Source organism: Sugiyamaella lignohabitans, chromosome B, assembly GCF_001640025.1.
Source record: "Sugiyamaella lignohabitans strain CBS 10342 chromosome B, complete sequence".
Lineage (NCBI taxonomy): Eukaryota > Fungi > Ascomycota > Dipodascomycetes > Dipodascales > Trichomonascaceae > Sugiyamaella > Sugiyamaella lignohabitans.
The window spans coordinates 3651271-3672701 of record NC_031674.1 but is presented as its reverse complement, the minus strand read 5'-3'; the positions used below and the strand labels follow the sequence as shown (position 1 = coordinate 3672701).

At 40.8% G+C, this 21431-nt stretch overlaps 6 protein-coding genes and 3 non-coding genes across 9 annotated transcripts; 2 read left to right on the top strand and 7 right to left on the bottom strand.

Moving 5' to 3' along the window:
- Nucleotides 1-132: 132 nt before the first annotated feature.
- YDJ1 (type I HSP40 co-chaperone YDJ1) lies at nt 133-1236 on the bottom strand (the record flags this gene model as incomplete). Its single annotated transcript, XM_018880234.1, has 1 exon — nt 133-1236. The coding sequence occupies one exon, from the start codon at nt 1234-1236 to the stop codon at nt 133-135; it is 1104 nt and encodes a 367-aa protein (XP_018738073.1).
- A 1191-nt stretch (nt 1237-2427) lies between these two features.
- ENA5 (putative Na(+)-exporting P-type ATPase ENA5) lies at nt 2428-5664 on the top strand (the record flags this gene model as incomplete). The annotated part of the gene is made up of 1 exon (XM_018880233.1): nt 2428-5664. The coding sequence occupies one exon, from the start codon at nt 2428-2430 to the stop codon at nt 5662-5664; it is 3237 nt and encodes a 1078-aa protein (XP_018738072.1).
- Nucleotides 5665-5772: 108 nt separating this feature from the next.
- Nucleotides 5773-7314, bottom strand: GIT1 (Git1p; the record flags this gene model as incomplete). Its single annotated transcript, XM_018880232.1, has 1 exon — nt 5773-7314. One exon carries the CDS (start codon nt 7312-7314, stop codon nt 5773-5775), a length of 1542 nt encoding a protein of 513 aa, XP_018738071.1.
- A 5688-nt stretch (nt 7315-13002) lies between these two features.
- AWJ20_3226 lies at nt 13003-13074 on the bottom strand (the record flags this gene model as incomplete). Its single annotated transcript has 1 exon — nt 13003-13074. It is a non-coding gene; the product is annotated as a tRNA-Asp (tRNA).
- Nucleotides 13075-13266: 192 nt separating this feature from the next.
- On the bottom strand, nt 13267-13338 carry AWJ20_3225 (the record flags this gene model as incomplete). Its single annotated transcript has 1 exon — nt 13267-13338. It is a non-coding gene; the product is annotated as a tRNA-Asp (tRNA).
- Nucleotides 13339-13859: 521 nt separating this feature from the next.
- AWJ20_3224 (uncharacterized protein) lies at nt 13860-14405 on the bottom strand (the record flags this gene model as incomplete). The annotated part of the gene is made up of 1 exon (XM_018880231.1): nt 13860-14405. The coding sequence occupies one exon, from the start codon at nt 14403-14405 to the stop codon at nt 13860-13862; it is 546 nt and encodes a 181-aa protein (XP_018738070.1).
- A 1210-nt stretch (nt 14406-15615) lies between these two features.
- On the top strand, nt 15616-16509 carry AWJ20_3223 (uncharacterized protein; the record flags this gene model as incomplete). Its single annotated transcript, XM_018880230.1, has 1 exon — nt 15616-16509. The coding sequence occupies one exon, from the start codon at nt 15616-15618 to the stop codon at nt 16507-16509; it is 894 nt and encodes a 297-aa protein (XP_018738069.1).
- A 98-nt stretch (nt 16510-16607) lies between these two features.
- AWJ20_3222 (uncharacterized protein) lies at nt 16608-17699 on the bottom strand (the record flags this gene model as incomplete). Its single annotated transcript, XM_018880229.1, has 1 exon — nt 16608-17699. The coding sequence occupies one exon, from the start codon at nt 17697-17699 to the stop codon at nt 16608-16610; it is 1092 nt and encodes a 363-aa protein (XP_018738068.1).
- A 1289-nt stretch (nt 17700-18988) lies between these two features.
- On the bottom strand, nt 18989-19070 carry AWJ20_3221 (the record flags this gene model as incomplete). The annotated part of the gene is made up of 1 exon: nt 18989-19070. It is a non-coding gene; the product is annotated as a tRNA-Leu (tRNA).
- Between the last annotated feature and the right edge of the window lie 2361 nt (nt 19071-21431).

Genomic DNA, 21431 nt, shown 5'->3' with positions numbered 1-21431 from the left:
CTAGCTGCCTGAGGCCCGCTCGTTTTGGTTCATTTGAGAATGATTGAATTATCAAATTACATGCTATTGGATTGAGCGGAAACCTGCCGCTATGTATGTATGTACGTATGTATCTATGTATGTTTGTGCGTCCTAGAAGTTTTCTTCAATGGCTTTACGTTGTGCTTCATTAAGCTCTGAAGGGAATGACACTTTGATCTTAATCAGTAGATCACCATGGCCACCCGGAGCCTTTGATATGGGCATACCCCTGCCTGGATATCTAATAACATGACCCGGTGAAATCGGTCTTTTGTTTTCGACTTTAATTCTTTTACCATCAATTGTTTCCACAATCTTGGAAAATCCTGTTAGAGCCTCTTTCAAGCTGAGTTCTAGCGTGATTTCTAAGTCATTGTCGATTCTAGTGAATGTTGAACTAGGCTTTTCTTTAATAACAAAAATCACATCTTGGGAAGATCCATCTGCAAAAACCTCGCCCGATTTGGGGAAGGTAACTTTTGTTCCTGCTTTCCAGCCAGGTTTGATATCCACAGTGAGAATCTTTTCTTCCATTTTGCCAACATTTCTTCGCTTGACTTTCATTTTCTTGGATACACCCTTGGCTAGGTCTTCTAAGCTCACTGCAAGGTCTATGCTCAATGGTTCATGCTTTCTATCTGGAGACACAGTGGACCTAGCTGAGTTCATTCCACCAAATGGATTTCGTCCTCTTCCACCACCGCCACCGCCTAGCATACTAAATATATCGTCTTCTCCTTCAAATCCACCAGAGCTGGAGAAATTTTGGAATATATTAAATGCATCATTGGAGCTAAACGGTGTGTAGCCGCCACCACCGCCATTGGTAGAGAATGTGAATGAAGGTTGACCACCTCCTGATCTTGAACTAAACATAAATGGGCCCCCAGCTCCACCTGGGCCGCCAGCGCCTCCAAATCCTGGGAAGCCGCCAGCACCATAGCCATTGGCAGCACCATCTTCTCCAGACGGTGGCTCTGGCATTACACCACCACGTCTGGCGGCTTCTAAGCCATATGCATCGTAGAGTTTTCGTTTATCTGGGTTCGAGAGAATATCGAATGCTTCTGAAATTTCCTTGAACTTTTCAGTATCACCTGTTGGTTTGTCTGGGTGATACTTAAGAGCAGCCTTCTTGTAGCCCTTCTTCAAATCGTTTTCATCCGCAGTCGTGGATACTCCTAAAAGATCATATAGTTTTGTTTCTTTGACCATTTTTTAACTTTTCCAAAATGTTATCTAAATTTCAAAGAATGAGTTGAATTACATGGTTCTAAACCGTTCTTTATATAGCAACTACAAGTCAGCCCTTACCCTGGCCCTGCGTTTGCGTACATGAACCCCAGTACAATCCAGTACTTTCTAGAACAGATAAGATTGCAGCAAGCATGAACTATGCGTTGACAACCTGTAAAGCGAACAATCTGCTAGGGGTTGGTCAGGCTGCCCAGATATAAAGCTTTGGAGACAACTTCACAAACATTGGCAGATACAAAAAAACAAATGAATAATGAGCCGTTTCATTATTTGAATCTGCTAAAAGTTTTTTTTTTGCAATTGGTGTGTAAACTCTATTATCAATTTATTACCTGTACCTGTTGAAGTGCTCAGCTCGTCAGAAACGTTTCCGTTAAAAGCTTGTGAGTGTCCTATTATATATCTAAGTAACCTGTTCAAGCGCCCTTTTGTTAAGGTGTAGATAAATGTATCTAAGTGGCGGCTGACCACTAACAGCCGGTTAGCACAATAGGCTACATTTTAACGTATGATATCTTTTGTCTGCAGATCTTTCCTTCAACTCTCTGGATTTCCCAATCTTGCATATCTGCGTGATCTCAAGCGACAAGACACGACATGGTGTTCGTTTCCAACGGCCAAGACTACTTGGTCTTATATTTTATCCTTTAGTCTAGTCAGTATCTTGGCATGAAAACTGATGTACTAGATTTAGTAAACAACATTACCCCGAAGGTAGGCCAACAGAGAGAGAAAAGGTAAAAAATACGCTTATTACTCTATGAGCGAGATTATTCGACAAAGCTAATGAAACGAAGCACTACTACTAACTTTACCTCGAGCAAAAAAACACTGAGCTCTTAGAACTACTCTCTTTGCACTGCCTACAAGATATCATGTACAATTATGTCATTTAACTGTATGCCAATGCAGGGTCTTGGCAAATACCGGTGATCAGCACGTCTTATTACTTCTTAGATTCATATACTGCCAAGATCAAGAGCACAAATTTAAAAGATGGGTCCCCACATTGACATTCAAGTCTGTACGATAAGAAACTATATAATGACTCCATCGCTCGAAGGCTAGCTAGGCTATACGCAGCCGATTCAAGCTTAGTTTGTTAGTGTTGATTAGAGATTTAGAATTTTCACTACTCAAACACAAACCATGATTCCACTAGACAAAAAGATTTCAAGTACTTGGGCATCTTCAAGAACGACATCTTCATCGTTAACTGCTAACAGCTCCAAACGTAGATCTTCCACTCTAGGGTCCGATTGCCAATCCCCTTTTACTCCTTGGACATTAACTGTAGAAGAAGTGTCTAGGGTACTCACAACTGATACAAATAGCGGGATCAGTGAGTCAGAAGCTCTTTCAAGAAGCTCTAAATATGGTCCGAATTCTATTGACGAAGGCAAAGGTGTCGCGTTTTGGGAGATTTTTCTCCGACAGGCTTGTAACGCCATGGTCCTTGTCCTTCTCATCTCCATGGCCATTTCATTTGCAATCAAGGACTATATAGCAGGTGGTGTTATTGCTGCAGTCTTTTTCATCAACGTAATTGTCGGTTTTATTCAAGAGTTCAAGGCAGAAAAAACGATGCAATCGCTCAAGTCCCTTTCTTCCCCTACTGCACACGCCATACGAGAAGGATTGGATGACACTGTTCCCTCTATGGCTCTTGTTCCCGGAGATATAATCATTGTCAAAGTTGGTGACACTATTCCTGCTGACAGTAGAATTATCAGTTCTATGAATCTAGAAACGGACGAGGCCCTGTTGACTGGCGAGTCTCTCCCAGTCACAAAATCAAGTAACTTGATATGTTCGAAGAATTCACCTGTAGGCGATAGACAAAATATGCTATTTTCGTCTTCGGTTGTTACAAAAGGCCGTGGCACTGCAATTGTTACATCTACAGGCATGGATACAGAAATCGGAATGATTGCGAAATCTCTTCGCAATGAAAACAGCAAAATACGCAAGGTCAAGAGAGACGACACGGGCAAGGCTAAACGTCGAGAGTATGTCAAAGCTTTCCTAGGTTCGATTAAAGACATTATTGAAGCATTTTTGGGCACAAATCATGGAACTCCACTTCACAGGCTACTCGCGAAACTTTCTATATTTTTGTTCGGAATAGCTGTTGTCTTAGCAATAATTGCAATGGCTGCTCAAAAGTTTATTGTCACTCGCGAAGTAGCTGTTTATGCTATTGTACTGGCAATTGCGATGATTCCGGCATCCTTGGTCGTTGTTCTTACAATTACCATGGCTATGGGTACGAAGACAATGGCCCAGAGAAATGTGATTGTGCGTAAATTAGACTCATTGGAGTCCCTCGGAGCAGTAAATGACATTTGCTCTGATAAGACAGGTACATTGACTCAGGGCAAGATGATATTGAAAAAGGTATGGGTTCCAGGACTTGGCTACTACGATGTTGTTAATGGCGTCCCATCTAATCCTGATAGTGGTATTGTTTCATTCAGCCAATCTGAAGAAAGTTCTGATAAAATGGATCCTCCTGAATCTGATTTATTCTCTGAATGGATAACAACTGCTTCGCTTGTAAATATTGCAAACGTTCGGAAGGAGACATCGCTCGGATCTACCGTATGGAAATCAAATGGCGATCCTACTGAAATTGCAGTACAAGTGTTTACTACAAAACTGGGATACAACAGAAATGTGCTAGTCGACAGTGATAATCCAAGGTACACTTTTATTAATGAGTATCCGTTCGATTCTTCCATAAAACGTATGTCTTCCGTTTACAACGATAATGAGACCGATTCAGTCCATGTGTTTACAAAAGGCGCTGTCGAGCGAATTTTGGGAATCTGTACGCAATGGTATGGCGACAACGGAGAGCAAAGTACCTTTTCTAAGGAACAACATGAAAAAGTATTAGCACAAGTTGATAGATTTGCTCGACAAGGGTTAAGAGTATTAGCATTTGCAAGGCGTCAACCTCCTGGAAGTATAGTGAAGGAACGTTCCTGGAAACAAGTTGAGCGGATAGAGGTCGAACAAGACATGATATTTTTAGGATTAGCAGGAATCTATGATCCGCCTCGTGAGGAAACTGCGGAGGCTGTTCGCCGGTGTCACACCGCCGGTATCAACGTTCATATGCTAACTGGAGATCATCCAACAACAGCTACTGCAATAGCCAAGGAAGTAGGTATTCTGCCTTCCAACCTGGATGAGTACTCGCCTACTATCGTTAAATCCATGGTATTTACAGCCCCAGAGTTTGATGCACTTTCTGATAATGAAATTGATCAACTACCTCTCCTGCCTTTAGTGATAGCAAGGTGTGCACCACAGACGAAGGTTCGAATGATTGAGGCCCTTCATCGCAGAAAAGCATTTGCAGCTATGTCTGGAGACGGTGTTAATGACTCTCCAAGTCTGAAAAAGGCTGATGTCGGTATTGCAATGGGACTCGTAGGGAGCGATGTGGCGAAAGATGCATCTGATATTATACTTAGCGACGATAATTTTGCATCGATTCTAGCTGCCGTGGAAGAAGGGAGACGCATGGCCGAGAACATTCAAAAGTTTACTCTCCATCTATTAGCAGGAAATATTTCTCAGGCACTATTCCTAGTTGTTGGACTTGCATTTAAAGACAATGACAGGTTTTCAGTCTTCCCTTTGTCACCGGTAGAGGTTTTGTGGATCATTATGATTACTTCTTCATTTCCTGCGATGGGACTAGGCATTCAAAAAGCCGAAGTGGGAATTATGAACAAGAAACCCAAAAATCCAAAGGCGGCCATATTTACTTGGGAGGTTATAGTGGATATGCTTGTGTATGGCCTGCTCTTGGCTGTGATTTGCATGGTCAGCTTTATTGGTATTGTATATGGAGTCGGTAACGGAGAGCTGGGCCACGGCTGCAATGAGAGATATGAAGATGTCTGTCAATATGTATTCCGAGGAAGGTCAACAGCTTTTATCCAAATGACCTGGTGTCTATTGATACTTGCATGGGAAGTGATTGATTCGCGGAAATCCCTCCTGCTTATGAATCCTGATATTTTCCGTGATGTAAATAAAAACCCTGGCTTCTTAAGATCTGTCATGCTTATGTTCCAAGAGCTATTCGCTATCCTATGGGAAAATCAGATGCTATTCTGGTCTGTTGTGATTGGATTCTTCTCTGTGATACCAATTATTTATATCCCCGTTATCAACAAAAAGGTGTTCCAACACAGCCCAATTGGATGGGAATGGGGAGTAGGACTTGCTGGTCTCATTGTGTTCATCGCTGGTTCTGAGCTTTACAAATGGTGTAAAAGGATTTACTATAGGAATGAAAACAGCCAGAAAGAAGATGTTGAAAGCCATCATCTACCATTCATGCGGTATAACACATTACAGTTAGAGTAGATAACATTATTATTATTATTATTATTATTATTATTATTAGATTTTATAATAGGCACAATAGATTTAAAAAAACAAATAAAGCAACGAAACAACAATTTTTAGAATGTTTTACATGGCACTAGTTTGAACAGCGGACTTCTTTTCATAGTCAATAGGATCGACGGGGTCCATTTCAGGGGACATATCAGACTCCAGAGTTTCGCCCAATCTGCTCATGTCAAAACCACTAGCAGAAAGATATTCTCTAAATCTAATATCTTCCTCTTGAATGGAGTCTTGAGTCAGAGCTGGTAAGCAGAAGAGAGCAAGAAAAGCTGAAAAGATACAAAGCGAAGAAGAAATATAGAAAGGAGCACTAGCGTTGTGGTTCAAAATAATAGGGAAGACCTTTGTTCCAACAAATGCACCGATCTTGCCGATGGCAGCAGCAAGACCGTAATATTGACCACGGATGGCAGTAGAAGAAGTCTTGGAACAAATAAGACCAATGTTGTCACCAGGGCCAAATTCACCTAAAGCAGTGAAAATACCAAAGACTACAGTGAACGAAGCAATATGCTCAGAAAGCGAGGCGTATCTGGCAGCCATAATGAAACCGATAATACCTTGAAGACCGACACCAAAAGCCAAGGTGAGACGGGGTCCAATATAATCAGCAGCGATGGCACCCAAAAAGGCACCGGGGATATAGAACAAGTTAAAAACAACATTCCAGCCAAAGGTCTTGTACAAATTGCCATCGGGAATCAGTCCATTAAGAATAGTGGAAGAGAAAATACCGAAAGAGTAACTTGAGAAATCATAGATAAACCAGATCAATGAAACGACAAACAATCTGCGCCAGTAGAACTTGAGAATAAGCCAGTAAGGAACGCCTGTCTTCTTAAAGTTGTTCTTGGTGAATCTCTTATCTTCCTTGTATCTGAGACGCAAGAAGAAGAGGGAAATTGGTGGGAAGACACCCAAACCAATGGTCAAACGCCAGACAGCGTTAAGATGGTGGGTACCAAAGATCCATAGCAAGACCAAAGGAACAAATGCAGATACAACAAAACCAAAGTCAATCATGAAGTTGGTAAACCACACAAACCATCTGTTACGTCTACCTTTGCTGAGGTGCATGGTAGCCTCGGCACATGCCACAGATCCAGCAGGATATTCAGAACCAATACCGATACCCAAGAAAAATCTGTAGGCAGTCAGGGCAGCAAGCATACCGTAGATAGAACCATGAGCTCCCCAAGATCCTGCAGCAAGCACGGTAAAGAGCATCAAAATGACAGTACCGAGCAGCATACCAAACTTACGGGAATAATGGTCAACAATCCAACCAAACGACAATTGACCAACAACAGTACCGACGAATGCAATAGAGGCAACATTACCCTGGGCAGGGGAGTTCTTGTATTCCTTGGGATAGAGAATACTCAAACAAGTACCAGCAGTACCAATCGAGTTATTGACGTAACCATCGGAAAACAAGCCAGCACCGGCGGTGACAATGGTCCAATACTTTCCAAGACGAGGTTTCTCAGTTGGGTCATCAAAATCACGCGAGTATTCATCATAAGTCTCCTCTTGTGCCTTTGGAGATCCAGGTAAGCAGATCTCGGCTGAGATTTTATCAAGCCAGTTGTTTACAAAAGACATGATATATCAAAATGTTTTGAGATTTTTTGTCTAGAAAAGAATCCAAAAAAAAAAATTCCTGCTAAGTTCAGCGACGTTGGTCGGATATATATACTTTTGTTAGCTTATCACCAAGGAGGGCCAAATCTTGTTAGGCTACAATCGAACACTACTCCGCTTCGTATGGCCCAACCGCTGCCTCACATATAGGTACAGATAGGTACTTTGGAAGGATGATCAGAAATTTCTGAGCATCGACTTAGCGAATGTGAAAGGTTTTGGAGAGTCGATTGGCTGTTTGATTGTGGGTGGGAGATGATTGGCTTTTCTTTTTTCTATTTATGCAATCTTCCTGCAACCTGTGAAACTCTTATACTTAAGCGGATGGAATATTGTGCTGTATTTCTTTTAGGGAATTTTCTAGATCCTCGATAAAGAAGCTCCAACGCGACCCTGTATTGATAAGAACATAGAGAGATAAGGATTCTACCTATAATATTTCAATTCAAAAACATTAGTCATTTGTTGCCTTTAATACCTTTTATATTCTTTGTAGAGGTTTATTAGGATCCAGGATTTTGGCAGTCCATATGAAATAGAAGTGGATTCTGGTAATCAGCTCATTGCGATGGCAGGTCAGTGAGTGAGACATGCACGGCACGAAACCTGCTGTAACGATCTACAGCTACTAGTGTCGGAACAAAAACTTCCTCTCCCAGTCTTTTGCGTGATATTAGGGTTTTAATTTAATGAGGGGTAATGAGTATTCCGTAAAAGCACTGGAATAAAGTTCTAATGATCTGGATTCTGTCCTATATTCTAATAAATTGTGAAGATACTGTTATCACAAAACTTTCTTTATTGTATATATGATCAGTTGCGTTGAGAATACTATCAGTCAACGGTATCCGATGATCATACAGGATTGGAATTCTGCCACGTGAGCTAGGAGAGTCAAGTTCAATTTCCTACTTCTCTGGTTGCCGCCTTCGACCGGTATTAATGTCTGCAAAGGTGTGCTTCGCGCCTATCAATTGAACTACTACTTAATACCTAAGAAAATCGAACCGTGGGTTCCCCAGAGGACTACTCGAAAAAGTGAAACGACAACGGCATTTAGGTAGAAGAAAGCATTGAAATATGCCGTTAGATCACGTTAACCTAAGATAAACTGTGATTCGAAAGATTTAAGACAACTCTAAGTGCGGAACATGGTTCTTCAAAATTATTATCTCGAAAGCGGTAATAAACCGTGTTGATAAGGTATACGATTATCTGACACGTGAATTAGTACCCTCAGCCCTATAGTATTTCGGTTTGTTTCCTTACTTTTTACAATTGTCATCTCTATCAATTAATTAATTTTTTTTTTTTTTTTTTTTTTTTTTTTTGGTTTATTGGTTTTCCCTACTTAAATGGAAAAAGAAATAAAAAATAGAATTAAATGAAACCTGTGCCAATGTGGTCTAGTCTTAGCCAACTATTCTAGCTAGTTCTAGATTGGATCCAGGCACCATAAACTAAACACAGAAGTGCAACAGTTCGGTAAAAGGCAATAAATAAAATATCGGTTGAAAGTTGCTGAAGTAACATAACGGAAACATAAAGCATTCAACGAGATGTAACACGATCTACAGAAAACTATGGGCATGACCACGGACTACGCCTCCTGGTAGGATTGGGGACTTGGCTATTGCATGACGAAGAGTTTTTTTTTTTTGTTATCCTTGATCTCGTTTCGGCTTTTGAAATGTGAATATTCGGATCATGCACAGCTCTTGTACGAGTTTTCAATTAAAGTTGCACGTCATCATCGACCATCTGCGCTGATCGGTCTCAGTCTCAGACAAATTGGTGTGAACTTTGGACTATCCCCCTGAACCTAGTCTGACCATGTGCTGAATACCCAAAGTTTATTGGACCATCGGAGAACTGAGCCGTTGGTAACGTTGACCGCGTTGGCTGCATATGCACAATGAGGCACGTTCATGATACCTGGACCCTGAGTAGCTTAGGCAGGCAATGATGTGATAAACCCTATTGCAGAGAGCCAGCTGAAAGCCCGTGAGTTGATGTTAGCAGTTGCCCATTATTATCTTAGCCCGAGCTCTTGAATAGTAAGGCGTTTTCGGGCTCCGACAAAAGTTCCTAACCAAAACCAATAAGTTGTGTGAGGCATTCACCCTCTCTTTCTTCGTATTTACAGGGTCGCTAAGGGAGCAGCAGCTGTGTCGTAGTCGTTCCCAACCCACGTATAATAGCTGAGACACCGTCTCAGACACTAATGCTGTTTCCTGTCAGTCTTACAGCTTATCTAGATAGCATAACTGCAGATGCCAAGAGCTATATCGGCACCTTCTCTAGCTGTGAGCTTAATGATAAATATATTCCCAGTACGTACTTTGAACAAGACCAGCTAAATCAAGTATGTGAGGGGACTCTTATCGGCGAGTCATAAACAGATGATGCTGGCGTGTTGGAGTTGACAGCCGGCGTGGTCTTTGTTGGTTTGACACCCTTCCAAACACTTTCAGCCACTCGATTCCACTTTTTCTGACTAAAAAGGCTTGAAGTAGGCGTACGAGGTAGAGACCACTTATTCTCTTCGGCATCATCTTCCTCTCCTTCCTCATCTTCTTCAGTTATTGCATCTCCACTATACCTTCGTGGAGGCGATGTATAGGTTGGTGTGGTAAAATATCCATCTTCGTCTTCGTAATGGCCTAGCGTCACAGGGGAGCTTGAACTGAGGTAATATTCCTTCGAAAAAGACATATTTCCTTTAGGATCAGCAATAGTGACTTTTTTGTTCGGCGTTGTGGTAGCTGCCGACAACGGCACAGATGTGGTGTTTCGTGGTGATATAGGCTCTGAGGTGGATTTTCCCGAAAATGGCTCAAGAGTAAAACCCATCTTGAGCTTTCTATCTGAAGGTGATATGCCTTCTAAGCTTGATATCGATGATGTCGAGCGTTGTCTCTGATGGCTGGCATTACGCTTGATTGAGCTTTTAGAATGGTCTGTGATAGAGTCTCGGTGTGGAATGGTAGCCGGGATATATGTAACTTTTGACGCTTGATCAGGAGAGCTAGAACCATTCTTTACCATTGACTCTGGATGCTTGGCTTCCATGCTGAGTACAGGGCCAGATCTGATAGCCTTCACAGTGTTCTGAGATGGCCCGTCGTCATTGCTGAAAGGGCTGTCTGATAAACTTTTAGGAGATAAGAGGTCTACATCATCTTCACTTGTAGTCGTATTATAATTATCGTCGCTAATCAATGTTGTCATCTCTTTAGCCGGCGTATTAAAAGACTCATCCTCAATTCTTCCTAAGTGAAATTGATCTGTCTCAGGCCCCTGGTCTGCGGTGGAATTCATTTGCCATAGCTGTTCATGCTTCTCTTTCTTGCCATGGTCAGATTCCCATTGTTCTTGTTCCTCTCTTTGTCGCTCCTGTTTTTGCCTTCGTTCACGCAGCTTTCTTAATTTTTGCAGACTTTTATATTTTTCCACTTCGTCGAACTGAGAAACTTGTTTGTGAGGTTTTTGATTTGGGGCACTGTTGTTGTTATTCGTCTGTTTTCTTCGTTTCCTTAGTTGCCTTGCACCTTTGACAAGAACACCTTCAACTGCGCCATATTCTTGCTCACTATGCTTGTCTCGCTTCTGTAGCTTGTCTGGATAGCTCATAATCCTTCGTTTGTCGATACCTGATGGGGATAGGGAATCTATTATCAAGGCACACCCGCCTACAACAATCCCAGCAAAGATTCCCATGACCCCAGCAACAATGCTGAAATAGAAGATAGGAAGGACCACAGTCTTATAGAACAATTCAAAGACATTCCACGCAACAAATAAAGGATGAATGAAACAAACTTGTAAAGCCCTCACAATGATCCGAAATGAATACTTGAATGCCGCCCAAACAAAATGTAGAAGTAAAATCAACTGGTAATAAACGACTGATACAGCCCATTGTGAGAGTTTAATACTCGTCTGAATATAATGGGGAGGAATCTTATCTATGATCTGTTGGACCCTGTCCATTTTGTAATCAATTTATACTGGTGGCTTAACTTAAGATAAGACAATCCGGCAAAGTATATGCCAACTCGAATTTCTCCTAGTCGAAATGAATTCAACTTCGGCAGATGTTATGCGTTTGATTGTTACTAGTCGATGACCAAATCTGCACTTCAATTTGATTGTCGACCCTGGCTGATAATGATGTGCCCAGCTTATTATTTCATCCAGATCTCCCAGATCTTGGGGAGTTCAAATCTTCTGAGTAAAATTCGCTTGAAACTGGCCGATAATGTTCTTGTTTATATTTCCAAGCACATGATCAAATAGAAAACAAGAATCTATTGCTGACAATTGAAGACAATCAAAGATAACAGCCTAAAATACCATACGATGGAAAACCAAGTATAGTTCCGTTAGGCTTGAAAAGAGACGCACAGTTATCGGTTCTGATAATAATCCGTTTTTGGCAAAGATGCTAGTAATCAGACGGAGTTAGCCTTATGCATAATTAACAGGTCGCGTTTTAGCGGCCAAGCTCGACCTAACCTCCATGAACCCTAATGAGTCGATAGGTGGTTCCCCTCAATTTTTAGCAAGAAATCAGTTGGTCAAGTAATCGTTGAGCCAAAAATACTGGTTATTTACCTAAAACTCACGAATTTCATATTGATAGACTCTTTTATAACTACCACCTAATATGAACTTCTTCTTCGTTGCAAATAAGAATATATTCAAGATTTATCAGCATGCGACCGCTGCAGACGCGGTCGACTTGGCTCCGCCTAAAGTTAGTTTAAGATTACAATTGCTACTTAGATGGTGTGGGTAGACGAGCGGCAAAAGCTAGTCTTGACATCCTCTTTCCCTATATGTAAAGCTACAGGCAACTTAAGGAAAGCCAGAGCCCCACTTATTGTATCATTCTACCCTGTTACGACATAGAAAAACTTTTAGTAGCAATAAAAGGTATGTCATTTCGGTGTATTTGAAAGATGCTCAAGAAAGAGATAAGAAACTAACCCCCGCCATATTCTCGGAAACAGCTAGCGGCATCCTCACAAAAGTTCGAGCAGCTAGCTAGTATCTACAATTCTTTTAGCCTGATGCCAAGCCAAGAATCAATTTATTTCAATGGCCTTGATTGCTTCCCATCTGTGATACTTATCATTAGGCATCATAGATACGTTATCGTTGCATATGGAATGCAGTGATAACCAACCTAATCTTGCTGCAGGCTCTAGATAAGCTTTTATGCAAGCGATCTTGATCGTTCCCCAAGGTCAAACAAATTGTCTTCACCCCTCCCGAACTATTTAACCCCATGAGAAGAGGTAATAAATATAGATTTGTTTATATCATTTATGTGTGTGGATCTAACATGTGATACATCGGTCAAGCGATGATCTGTCGGAACTCTCGGAATAAAGCTGAAAGTTTCACTAAAGCTGGTTCTTGATAACCGTATACTACAAAAGTATCCAAGTTACTAAGCAAAATAATAAAAGGACTTGACTCTAGTGACTTGTCTTGTATGTACTTGAATATACTTCCTTCTAACTACCATTCTGAGATTGTAATAGAAGTCATTCAAAGACAGAGATTCATAATCGTTCTAGATTTCTTAACTAGTTCGATGCTTCTGAAAAATATGATATTTGGGACAAAAAAAGAGGGATGCTCCGCAACTGGGAATCGAACCCAGATCTCCCGCGTGACAGGCGGAGATTCTAGCCATTAAACTATTGCGGATGCGAATTGACGAGATATATGAACATGACTGACCCTTATAAAACTCATGATTCATGGACAAAAGGATTGTGCAAGAGTATTTTCTTCCAAGAGAAAAAACAATCATTGTTTTATTCCAATACTGGTTGTGAATACCCATTGTAAGCATTAAATTTATGTCTATCAGACAGACGATAGACAAAAAAAAGAGTGCTCCGCAACTGGGAATCGAACCCAGATCTCCCGCGTGACAGGCGGAGATTCTAGCCATTAAACTATTGCGGATATACGTTGAACCCACTATGCTACTTAGTCCAACTTATGTTTTGTCTCCATTATTTGGAGTTTTAATCGTAATATAGTAACGAAGTCAAGTAGTCGATAAATACGGTATTTTTTTCTAATTTCGCTCAGCTCATTGAATTGAGCTGCAAATCTGCTTAAAAGTTATATGGAACCATTCACCTTGCTCTTCAGCCTTACAGGTTGGACTAACAAATAAAATGGTCAGTTTTGAAACGCGAGCTATATCAGCGCCTTAGTGAGCCTTTTAAGTCATTTTGATATTTTAATGGGGAATCCAGTGGCGTCAAATATATCGAACTCAAAATAGCCAAAGTAAACAGCCTGTACTCAGGTAAAAATGCGAGCAGTCCTCCTGGTAATGTGTAAATGATGGGATTTGAAATTATTTGAATTGTATTAATTATGTATAGTAGAGGACTTTAAACAAGATTTATTCATTTATCATTCATTCATTACTTAGCCATTATAATAATGTACATTTACCAGAGGATGAAATATTATCAATTAAACAGCCATACTATGTACTTCGCCCATTTGGGTTCAATCATCAGAACGCTTCCCTCTACAATGACTTCACCATGCTTTTCCAATGTGCAACTTGAATCGAGGACTTCCAGAGACCCCTGAGCCCAGGACTTTCGTTGTTTAGCATCGGTATTCTTAGCTCGTAAAACAATATAAGAGTTCGCCGGCAAGGGAGCCTTGTAGTCGAGCTCAAGGCTCGCTGTAACCCCATATTTGCTAGGCAGACGACTAAACGCGCAGCGAGAAAGTCCTTCATCCATTAGGGTTGCCAACAACCCTGTATGAACAGAATCTCGCTGATGGTGCATTATACGGTCACCGACGTGATAGAAGACGTACATCTCTTGACCATCCTCAGCACTACTAGATGCTTTAGAAGTAAAGACCAGTGGTTCCACCGTTATCAACCCCCTTCCCGAAAGCTTTCCAGATGTTACCATCACATCTTGATGGTACGCAGGAATAGCATCAAAATAATGGGACTCTACATATCTAGGGTCGTTTCTAAGCTGTTGAACCATTGGGTGAGAGTGAAGAAATTTGTATTCTGGAGTATCCATTACAAACTTGCTCCGCACTTCCAGTTCCTGCTCCGTAGGGGACACTGATGTAAGAGCAACTTGCTTCCCTATAGCATAGCCGACTACAGCAAAAGCAGATGCTAGAAATATACGCAATGAAAGTGGCGGTTTCTTACTGGCATTATCACGTCCACCTGTTACTTTGCCTTTATTGGGGTCATGTTTAGACTGGCGGGCATGATGATGGTGAGGATGATCGAAGTCATGAATGCGGACTCTCTCTGCCCGATGCCTAAAACAATTTGTTGAGATATAGAGAGATCTCCTAAATACACTATGAATTATGATCTGAGAACCTAACTTAGTAGAGCCGGCCACCGACAAAGTGCTAATCAGCACCATGATAAATCTGCAACTCAATAATGATAATTAGAATAAGTACTAGACAAACAACAACACTCAAAACAGTCTACGAATAGACTCCTGATTCAAGTCAGATGTCTTCTCATTTTCTAGACAAAAATGATTTCGGTCCATTTACTTCGTGCGTTTCCTACATAACATGCCTTTTTTGAATACGTCATCGTCATAGATCACAGAATTAAATCCCGAAACCGTTTACCTGTTCTATCCTTGAATCCTTATGACATCTTCTAATGGTAGCAGAAAACGGAAGTCAAGCGGGAACTCGGTAGCCAAAAAGTATAATAGTAGAGAATTATCTAATGGAAGTGCTGACTCCAAAACGACGAGTATTGATCAGCGATGCAGTGATCAAGCCAATGGGAAGAACCTGTTATCTTCTATATCAAATGCCAATATAGACGGGGACAGCCATAGAAATAATATAGACGGGCAAGAGAATAGGAAGCAAAATTTATGGATATTATTCGCTGAGCATGTGACTTTCGAAAAGGTAAGATAACAAGTCATTTACGAGCTCGAATATACTAACAATCCCTAGCTTCTGAAGAAGTTCAAAGTACTTGACATTGCCGCAGACCAGAGCCAGTATAAAGCAGATCTTCCACCTGTTAAAAATAGAAATGGGATTTCCGGCGATAGAAGGAATCCAGAAGACTGTGATTTGAAGTTTCTCTGCATAGAGGGTGAAGGGGTCGACATATCCGTACTAGGGACTTTAGCTTCGGATGAAATATTTAAAAATTACCTCATGAGTAATTATCAGGGAATAGAGTTCACTATGAATATGACAGATACGACCGTTTTCCTGGATTGGGTTACGATTTTGCGATCCCAACCAGAGCTGGAATCCCTCGTCATTAGTATACGACTAGAAGATTTCAATTCAAACGGAATATCTCCAAAGAAGAGTAGTCCGCAAATAGACGCTCTTAAAGATGCTAGAATGCAAAGAGAACTTATGGCACTTACGGATCATGTGCTCATTCATCTCGTCAATAGTCCAGTTGCAATAGAAATGGCTCATTCTGTGCTGTCGGTTTGCAAGAGTACAATTAACCCAGAATCCGAAGCTATTATCTATAATCCAAGAAATTTCCATATATCAGGGTTCAGCAGCTCTGGAAGATTGACTAAGGATTCAGGCATAGACTATGGTGCCCATTTAGGTTCAATAAATGGAACCATGTCGTCTGTATTGCTTAAACCACTAGCGATACCACCACCTACGGCGACAGATCCTATTTCACATCGTCGAAAGAGCCCCTTGATGTTCGCTCGAAAAACTGGATATCAGGATCCAGCAAATCCGATTGACGAGAATTACGGTTTCGGTCATGGGTATGAAGGATCAGAGTCGTATTCAACATACTTGGAGGTCTGGGGCTGGACCATACTAGTTAGTTCGAGTCTAATATTTATTGTTGGGATTTTATCTGTAGTTGGAATTCTAGATTGGAACGAAGGCAAACTACTAACTGGTTCTGACCCTGCCATTTCTTATGCAGATTATGAGAGCCTCACGGGATTACCCATCCCAAATTATTATCCCTCAATCGTAGTTCTGCTTGGAGTTGTCGCATGGGTGTGGTGTATTGTGTCGTGGATGGGAATGAAATTCTTCAGACATTCCAAAGGAGGGGGGCGAAGTAGCGGAAATTGGAAGACCAATGGTAATTAATGCATATATTTATACTCTGTATGTATGGCTATGGATATATATGACAGCTAAGTCAGTGGGTTCGAGAAGTAAAGATGCAACGAGTAGCCTGGGAATAATTAAAGGTACTCTTTTACACTGGAACCACCGACTACTGAGCCGAGTTCAAAATACTCTGCCATAAATAGTGCTATAATCAAGGCCCAGTCGTGAACAGTTGCAGGGTCTAGATGTGCGCCGTCATCATCTAACGTATGCCAAATATTTGGGAACGGCAAAGGTATTAAATGGAGAACGGGCACCCCCCGTTGTAGAAACGGAAGGTGGTCATCACCGATCTGACCGCCCAGACTATAAATCGGTGGCCGAGGGAAAAAAGTCGTCTGTTTTTGACTATCTTCGCTGCCAAATTTGGAGAGCTTAAGTCGCCTGATTCTTTCTTCAATAGTAGCCATTCTTTTATGCATCCAGTCAGTCTCTCTAAAATAACTATGGATAGATGAAGTTGAATGTCCAAGGAGATCCAACAATATTAACACGTCAATAGATTGCAAGTCGGTACGTCGCGATGAGTCCACAGAATATTTGACTTCAGTCTCCATTTTGTCAGCCAAGTGCCTAGCCCCATATAATGAATCTGTGTCCGTCCATTCCTTATAAGCTTCTTCTCCATCAAAAAATATTATCTGTACACCCGAGCTATTATTTGATGAAACAGCCCATTTTTGAGTTAGATATTCATCCAGCACTTGCGCTGTATACATCGTCAAAGCACAAGGCACTGCACTGTCAATAGCACCAATAAATCCCTCAGGCTCATACTTTGAATCGTAATGGGCTGCTAAAACAACTCTACCAACATTTCCAGGAGTTGTATGAGGAGGGTCACGAGTAACTATCACGTTTGTGAAGCTCACGTTCTTCGCAATCGGCGTGTCTTCGGTAAATTCATCATATTCGATTGTCCAGCCATTGCTTGGAAGTGATCCAAAAAAAGATGCAAAATGCTGTCGAACTTCTTCCGAACCTCTACTTCCAGGAACTCTAGGTTTGAGAATTGGTGCCAGTAGCCCGTTCAAATCCTGTATATCTAAAAAATTCTCAGGTGGGTATTGTGAGGCCAACAACTTAGTCGCTTTACTGTTCAATCTTTCGTACCCAAAGACGAGCGGAAGACTCGATATGCTAATAAATAAGAAAACCAGGAACATTCTCCTTTGGCGGTATATAAACTTGTGCCACTCCATAAGAGTAGTGTTTATATATCAATCAATTAAGAGGAAAACCTTCGATCTTTTAGGCGTGTCATCGAAATGTTTCAGTATGAAACTTGAGCGCGGCTTGCAGATGCTGTCAATCTTCTCAATTTACACTTTATAACACAGATGTATGGATTAGGAAATAATAAAATAATAGCTCGTGGATTATATACTCAAGACATTTCACCCTGTCAGAGTGTGTGTTGATCGGTTTACTCGCGTTTTTGTCTAATCATTTGGACATTTCTCATTTAGTGCCAGGTTTATCTAGCATACCCACCCTAACATCTAAAAGATAATGCATCAGCTCAAAAAGCATGCGAATCTTTATTTTTTTCGATCCTCTCTGATATAAAATATTGAAAAATGGGCGAGAAGCGCAAAAGGTCTGACATCTCAGCCTCTAATGAGAAGAAAGAAAAGGATAGCAAAAGGCACGTCCATAGCGAATCTCTAGCTGCGGGAAAGAAGGCAAAGTTACAGGATTTAGGAAAGAATAACGACAACAAAACAGAGAAGTCGAAGGAGAAGTCGAAAGGGAAAGAAAAGAAAGAGAGAAAGCAGAAAAAGGAAAAGAAGGACAAGGAAGAAAAGAAGGAAGTGAAAGAAGAGACTAGGGAGATAAATGAGCTGAAGGAGAAGAAGGAAAAGAAGGAAAAGAAGGAGAAGAAGGACAAAAAGGAAAAGAAGGAGAAGAAGGACAAAAAGGAAAAGAAAGAGAAGAAAGAGAAGAAAGAGGAGAAAGAGAAGAAAGAGAAGGAGAAGGATAAGGAAAGGGAAAAAGAAAAGAAAAGAAAACTAGAACCAAAGGAAGAGAGGAAGAGCAAAAAATCAAATGATTTGGATGAACGCTCTCAGAATGCTCCTGCAAGTACTCCCACTATTTCAGTAACCGGGATTGAGAACGATAAGCAAGCAAAGTTTCTTCGTTTGATGGGTGTGAAGAAAAGTACAGTCAATGTTGTCCAAGTGGATGATCGGAGCAATTCCCGAAATGAAGAGTTACAAAGACAGTTCGAGCAAGGAATTAGCTTAAAACATGTAGCCAAAGGGCGTACCGGCCTGGGGGGTTTTGAATAATTACTTTATGTAAAAAAATTAACCCAATACTATTTAGCATTTTAAACAGCACATTTAAACGGCCATTCTCAGGTCCCTTATTCCTCCCTGATTACTCCAGAAGCTATCAGAAAAACTAAGAAAAGAAAGAGATAATCTCTGGAAGATTAGCAAAAAAATACTGACACCCGAGGGATTCGAACCCTCGCCTCCGAAGAGATCAGGACCTTAACCTGACGCCTTAGACCGCTCGGCCAGAGTGCCAATTTTTGTTTGAGAAAACTACCTTTACTCTATAAGCTCAGTTTTGAACAGATCATAATAGTTCAATCCGGCTTGTTTTTACACAGAGAAACAGTCCAGACTTAATCTGAGGTCCGCTGGAAACCTCCATTGAAAATGTACGTCGATTGGAAAGGTTGAAGATCCTTTTTCCGCTCTCTTTGCGCTGGAATTTGTCTCTCTATTATTATTATTATTGCTAATCTCCACGGCTCCTAATTATTGACCTCAGTAAGGCAGTTTGCGCCTAGAATATTAGAATATATTTGTCATATTCGAGAGAGATAGAAATATTTCATTCGAGAGGGAATTGGTATTAAAAATGGGTGCGGGATCCTTTATGCATCATGCAACAGGGATTACTTTAAATCTTAAAGAAATGCCTAATGAAGAAGTGATCTTCGACGAACATTAGCTGTAAACGATCCATATTATCCCTGCCAGAGAAAACAAGATCCAAATATAAGTAATAACCGAGATGCAATATTTCAGGATGCTCCTTTTCATCGGATAACTTTTCGATGGCTAATAGTCTACTGCGATAAAATGGGCAAAAAAAGGTTATCTAATTATGAGCTGCTACGTATTGTTAGTATGCTGTTGGTAGTCTACCATCACTATGCTTTGCACTCGTTTTGGGATATAAATGAAGAAGAAGATAACTCCTATGGCAGGGCAATGATTGATTTCGAAAGATCAGGTGGTAAATTGGGTGTTAATATATTCATACTCATAACAGGCTATTTTTTGTCTGGTCGTACAGCGAGTGTTGCTTCGGTGGTCAGGATTTGGGTACAAATTCTGATGTATTCATGGGCAGGAATACCGATATGTTTCCTTTTGGGTCGGGAAATCCACTTTCAAGCTTTAATAGAAGTTGTGTTCCCGGTGACGATGAATACATATTGGTTTTGTACTGCATATATAGGTTTGGTGCTACTTTCCCCAGTCCTAACCAAAATAACCAACTTGACCTCACATAAAGAGCACTTATGTATGCTGATTTTAATGTTTTCTGCTATGTGCTTGAAGTGGAGAACATTCGACTATTCTTATAGCCCAGTTTTTTGGTTCGTGTTCATGTTTCTTGTTGGATCCTATCTTCATAAATATGATTCAGTATGCGCTCGATTAAAGACCATACCGCTGATCTATATTACCGTGATATTATTACTTGCAAACGCAAGTATGATATCTGTATTTACCACTCGACAGTATGAGTTTGTGAAAGAACGGGGAGGAGCACACTTTGTACTGATGGATGACGGCTCACCTCTATGTTTTTTCATGGCCATAACGACATTCATGCTCATTAGTCGCTTTGAATTTTGGAGTCCTGTGGTGAACTGGTTTGGAAGTGCTACTTTCGGGGTGTATCTTCTACATGAACACCCATTTTTTCGGCACGTGCTATGGAATGATATTGTACAGGGTCCTATTCACTATGAAAAGCCCATGTTCCTCGCTTTCAGTGTCATTGCTCCAATTGCTGTTTTTGTCGGTTGTGCTACTGTCGAAAAGCTCCGTCAACACTTAGTATTAAACTTGGAAACAGCTATAACAGATACTATTTCGATAAGAATAATATCACTGGGAGAAAAACTCGGCTCCCTTTTAGATGTTGAGCAAGATTGCAATCTTGAAGTCGAGTCGAAAAAACTCGATATCGATAATGTTGAGTGAGCCCAATATGTTCTATTATTCTTTGCATCTATTCCAGTAGGAATGTATAAATCCTAATCCTTCATTTGCTTTAGCAGTCTGAGCGGTTAAATCTTCCTATGGACAGGCCAACTTTCTAAGATATGCTTATGATGGTCGACCTTAAATTCTGATGATATCGACAAGGACTTTACTTAAATCCAAGACAGCAACATCCCTTAAGGGGTATATGACCGAAAATGATGTAAATTTTAAATCTAGATTATTCTTACTGGATCTAACAAGAAAAAAATGATTCTCAGCAATTGTGTTGTGTCATTTATGCCACAAATTTTCATAGCCATAACTCTCTATAGTACTCGCTCGGTGATAATGATAAATTTAATCCTGGTACAACGTGCGAAAAATGCTTTCCTAGACCGGAGACAGACCTGGAAAACGATATTGGCTTGTTTTCCAACGAGACTGCCAATATCTCGAGTCTGGAATGCCAAGAAGGCAATTGGCTGTCAATCTGCTGAGCTAAAATCGTGTATAGCCATCATCTTTATAATAATAGCACTAGCGTCTAGAGCAACTTGTGGTAAGTTGGCCCCTTCAATAAATGAGATTAACAAACGGCATTTTACGCTTCTTATTCCTGTTGAAACTAGGCAAACCGTTCTTTTACTTCAACTTCCA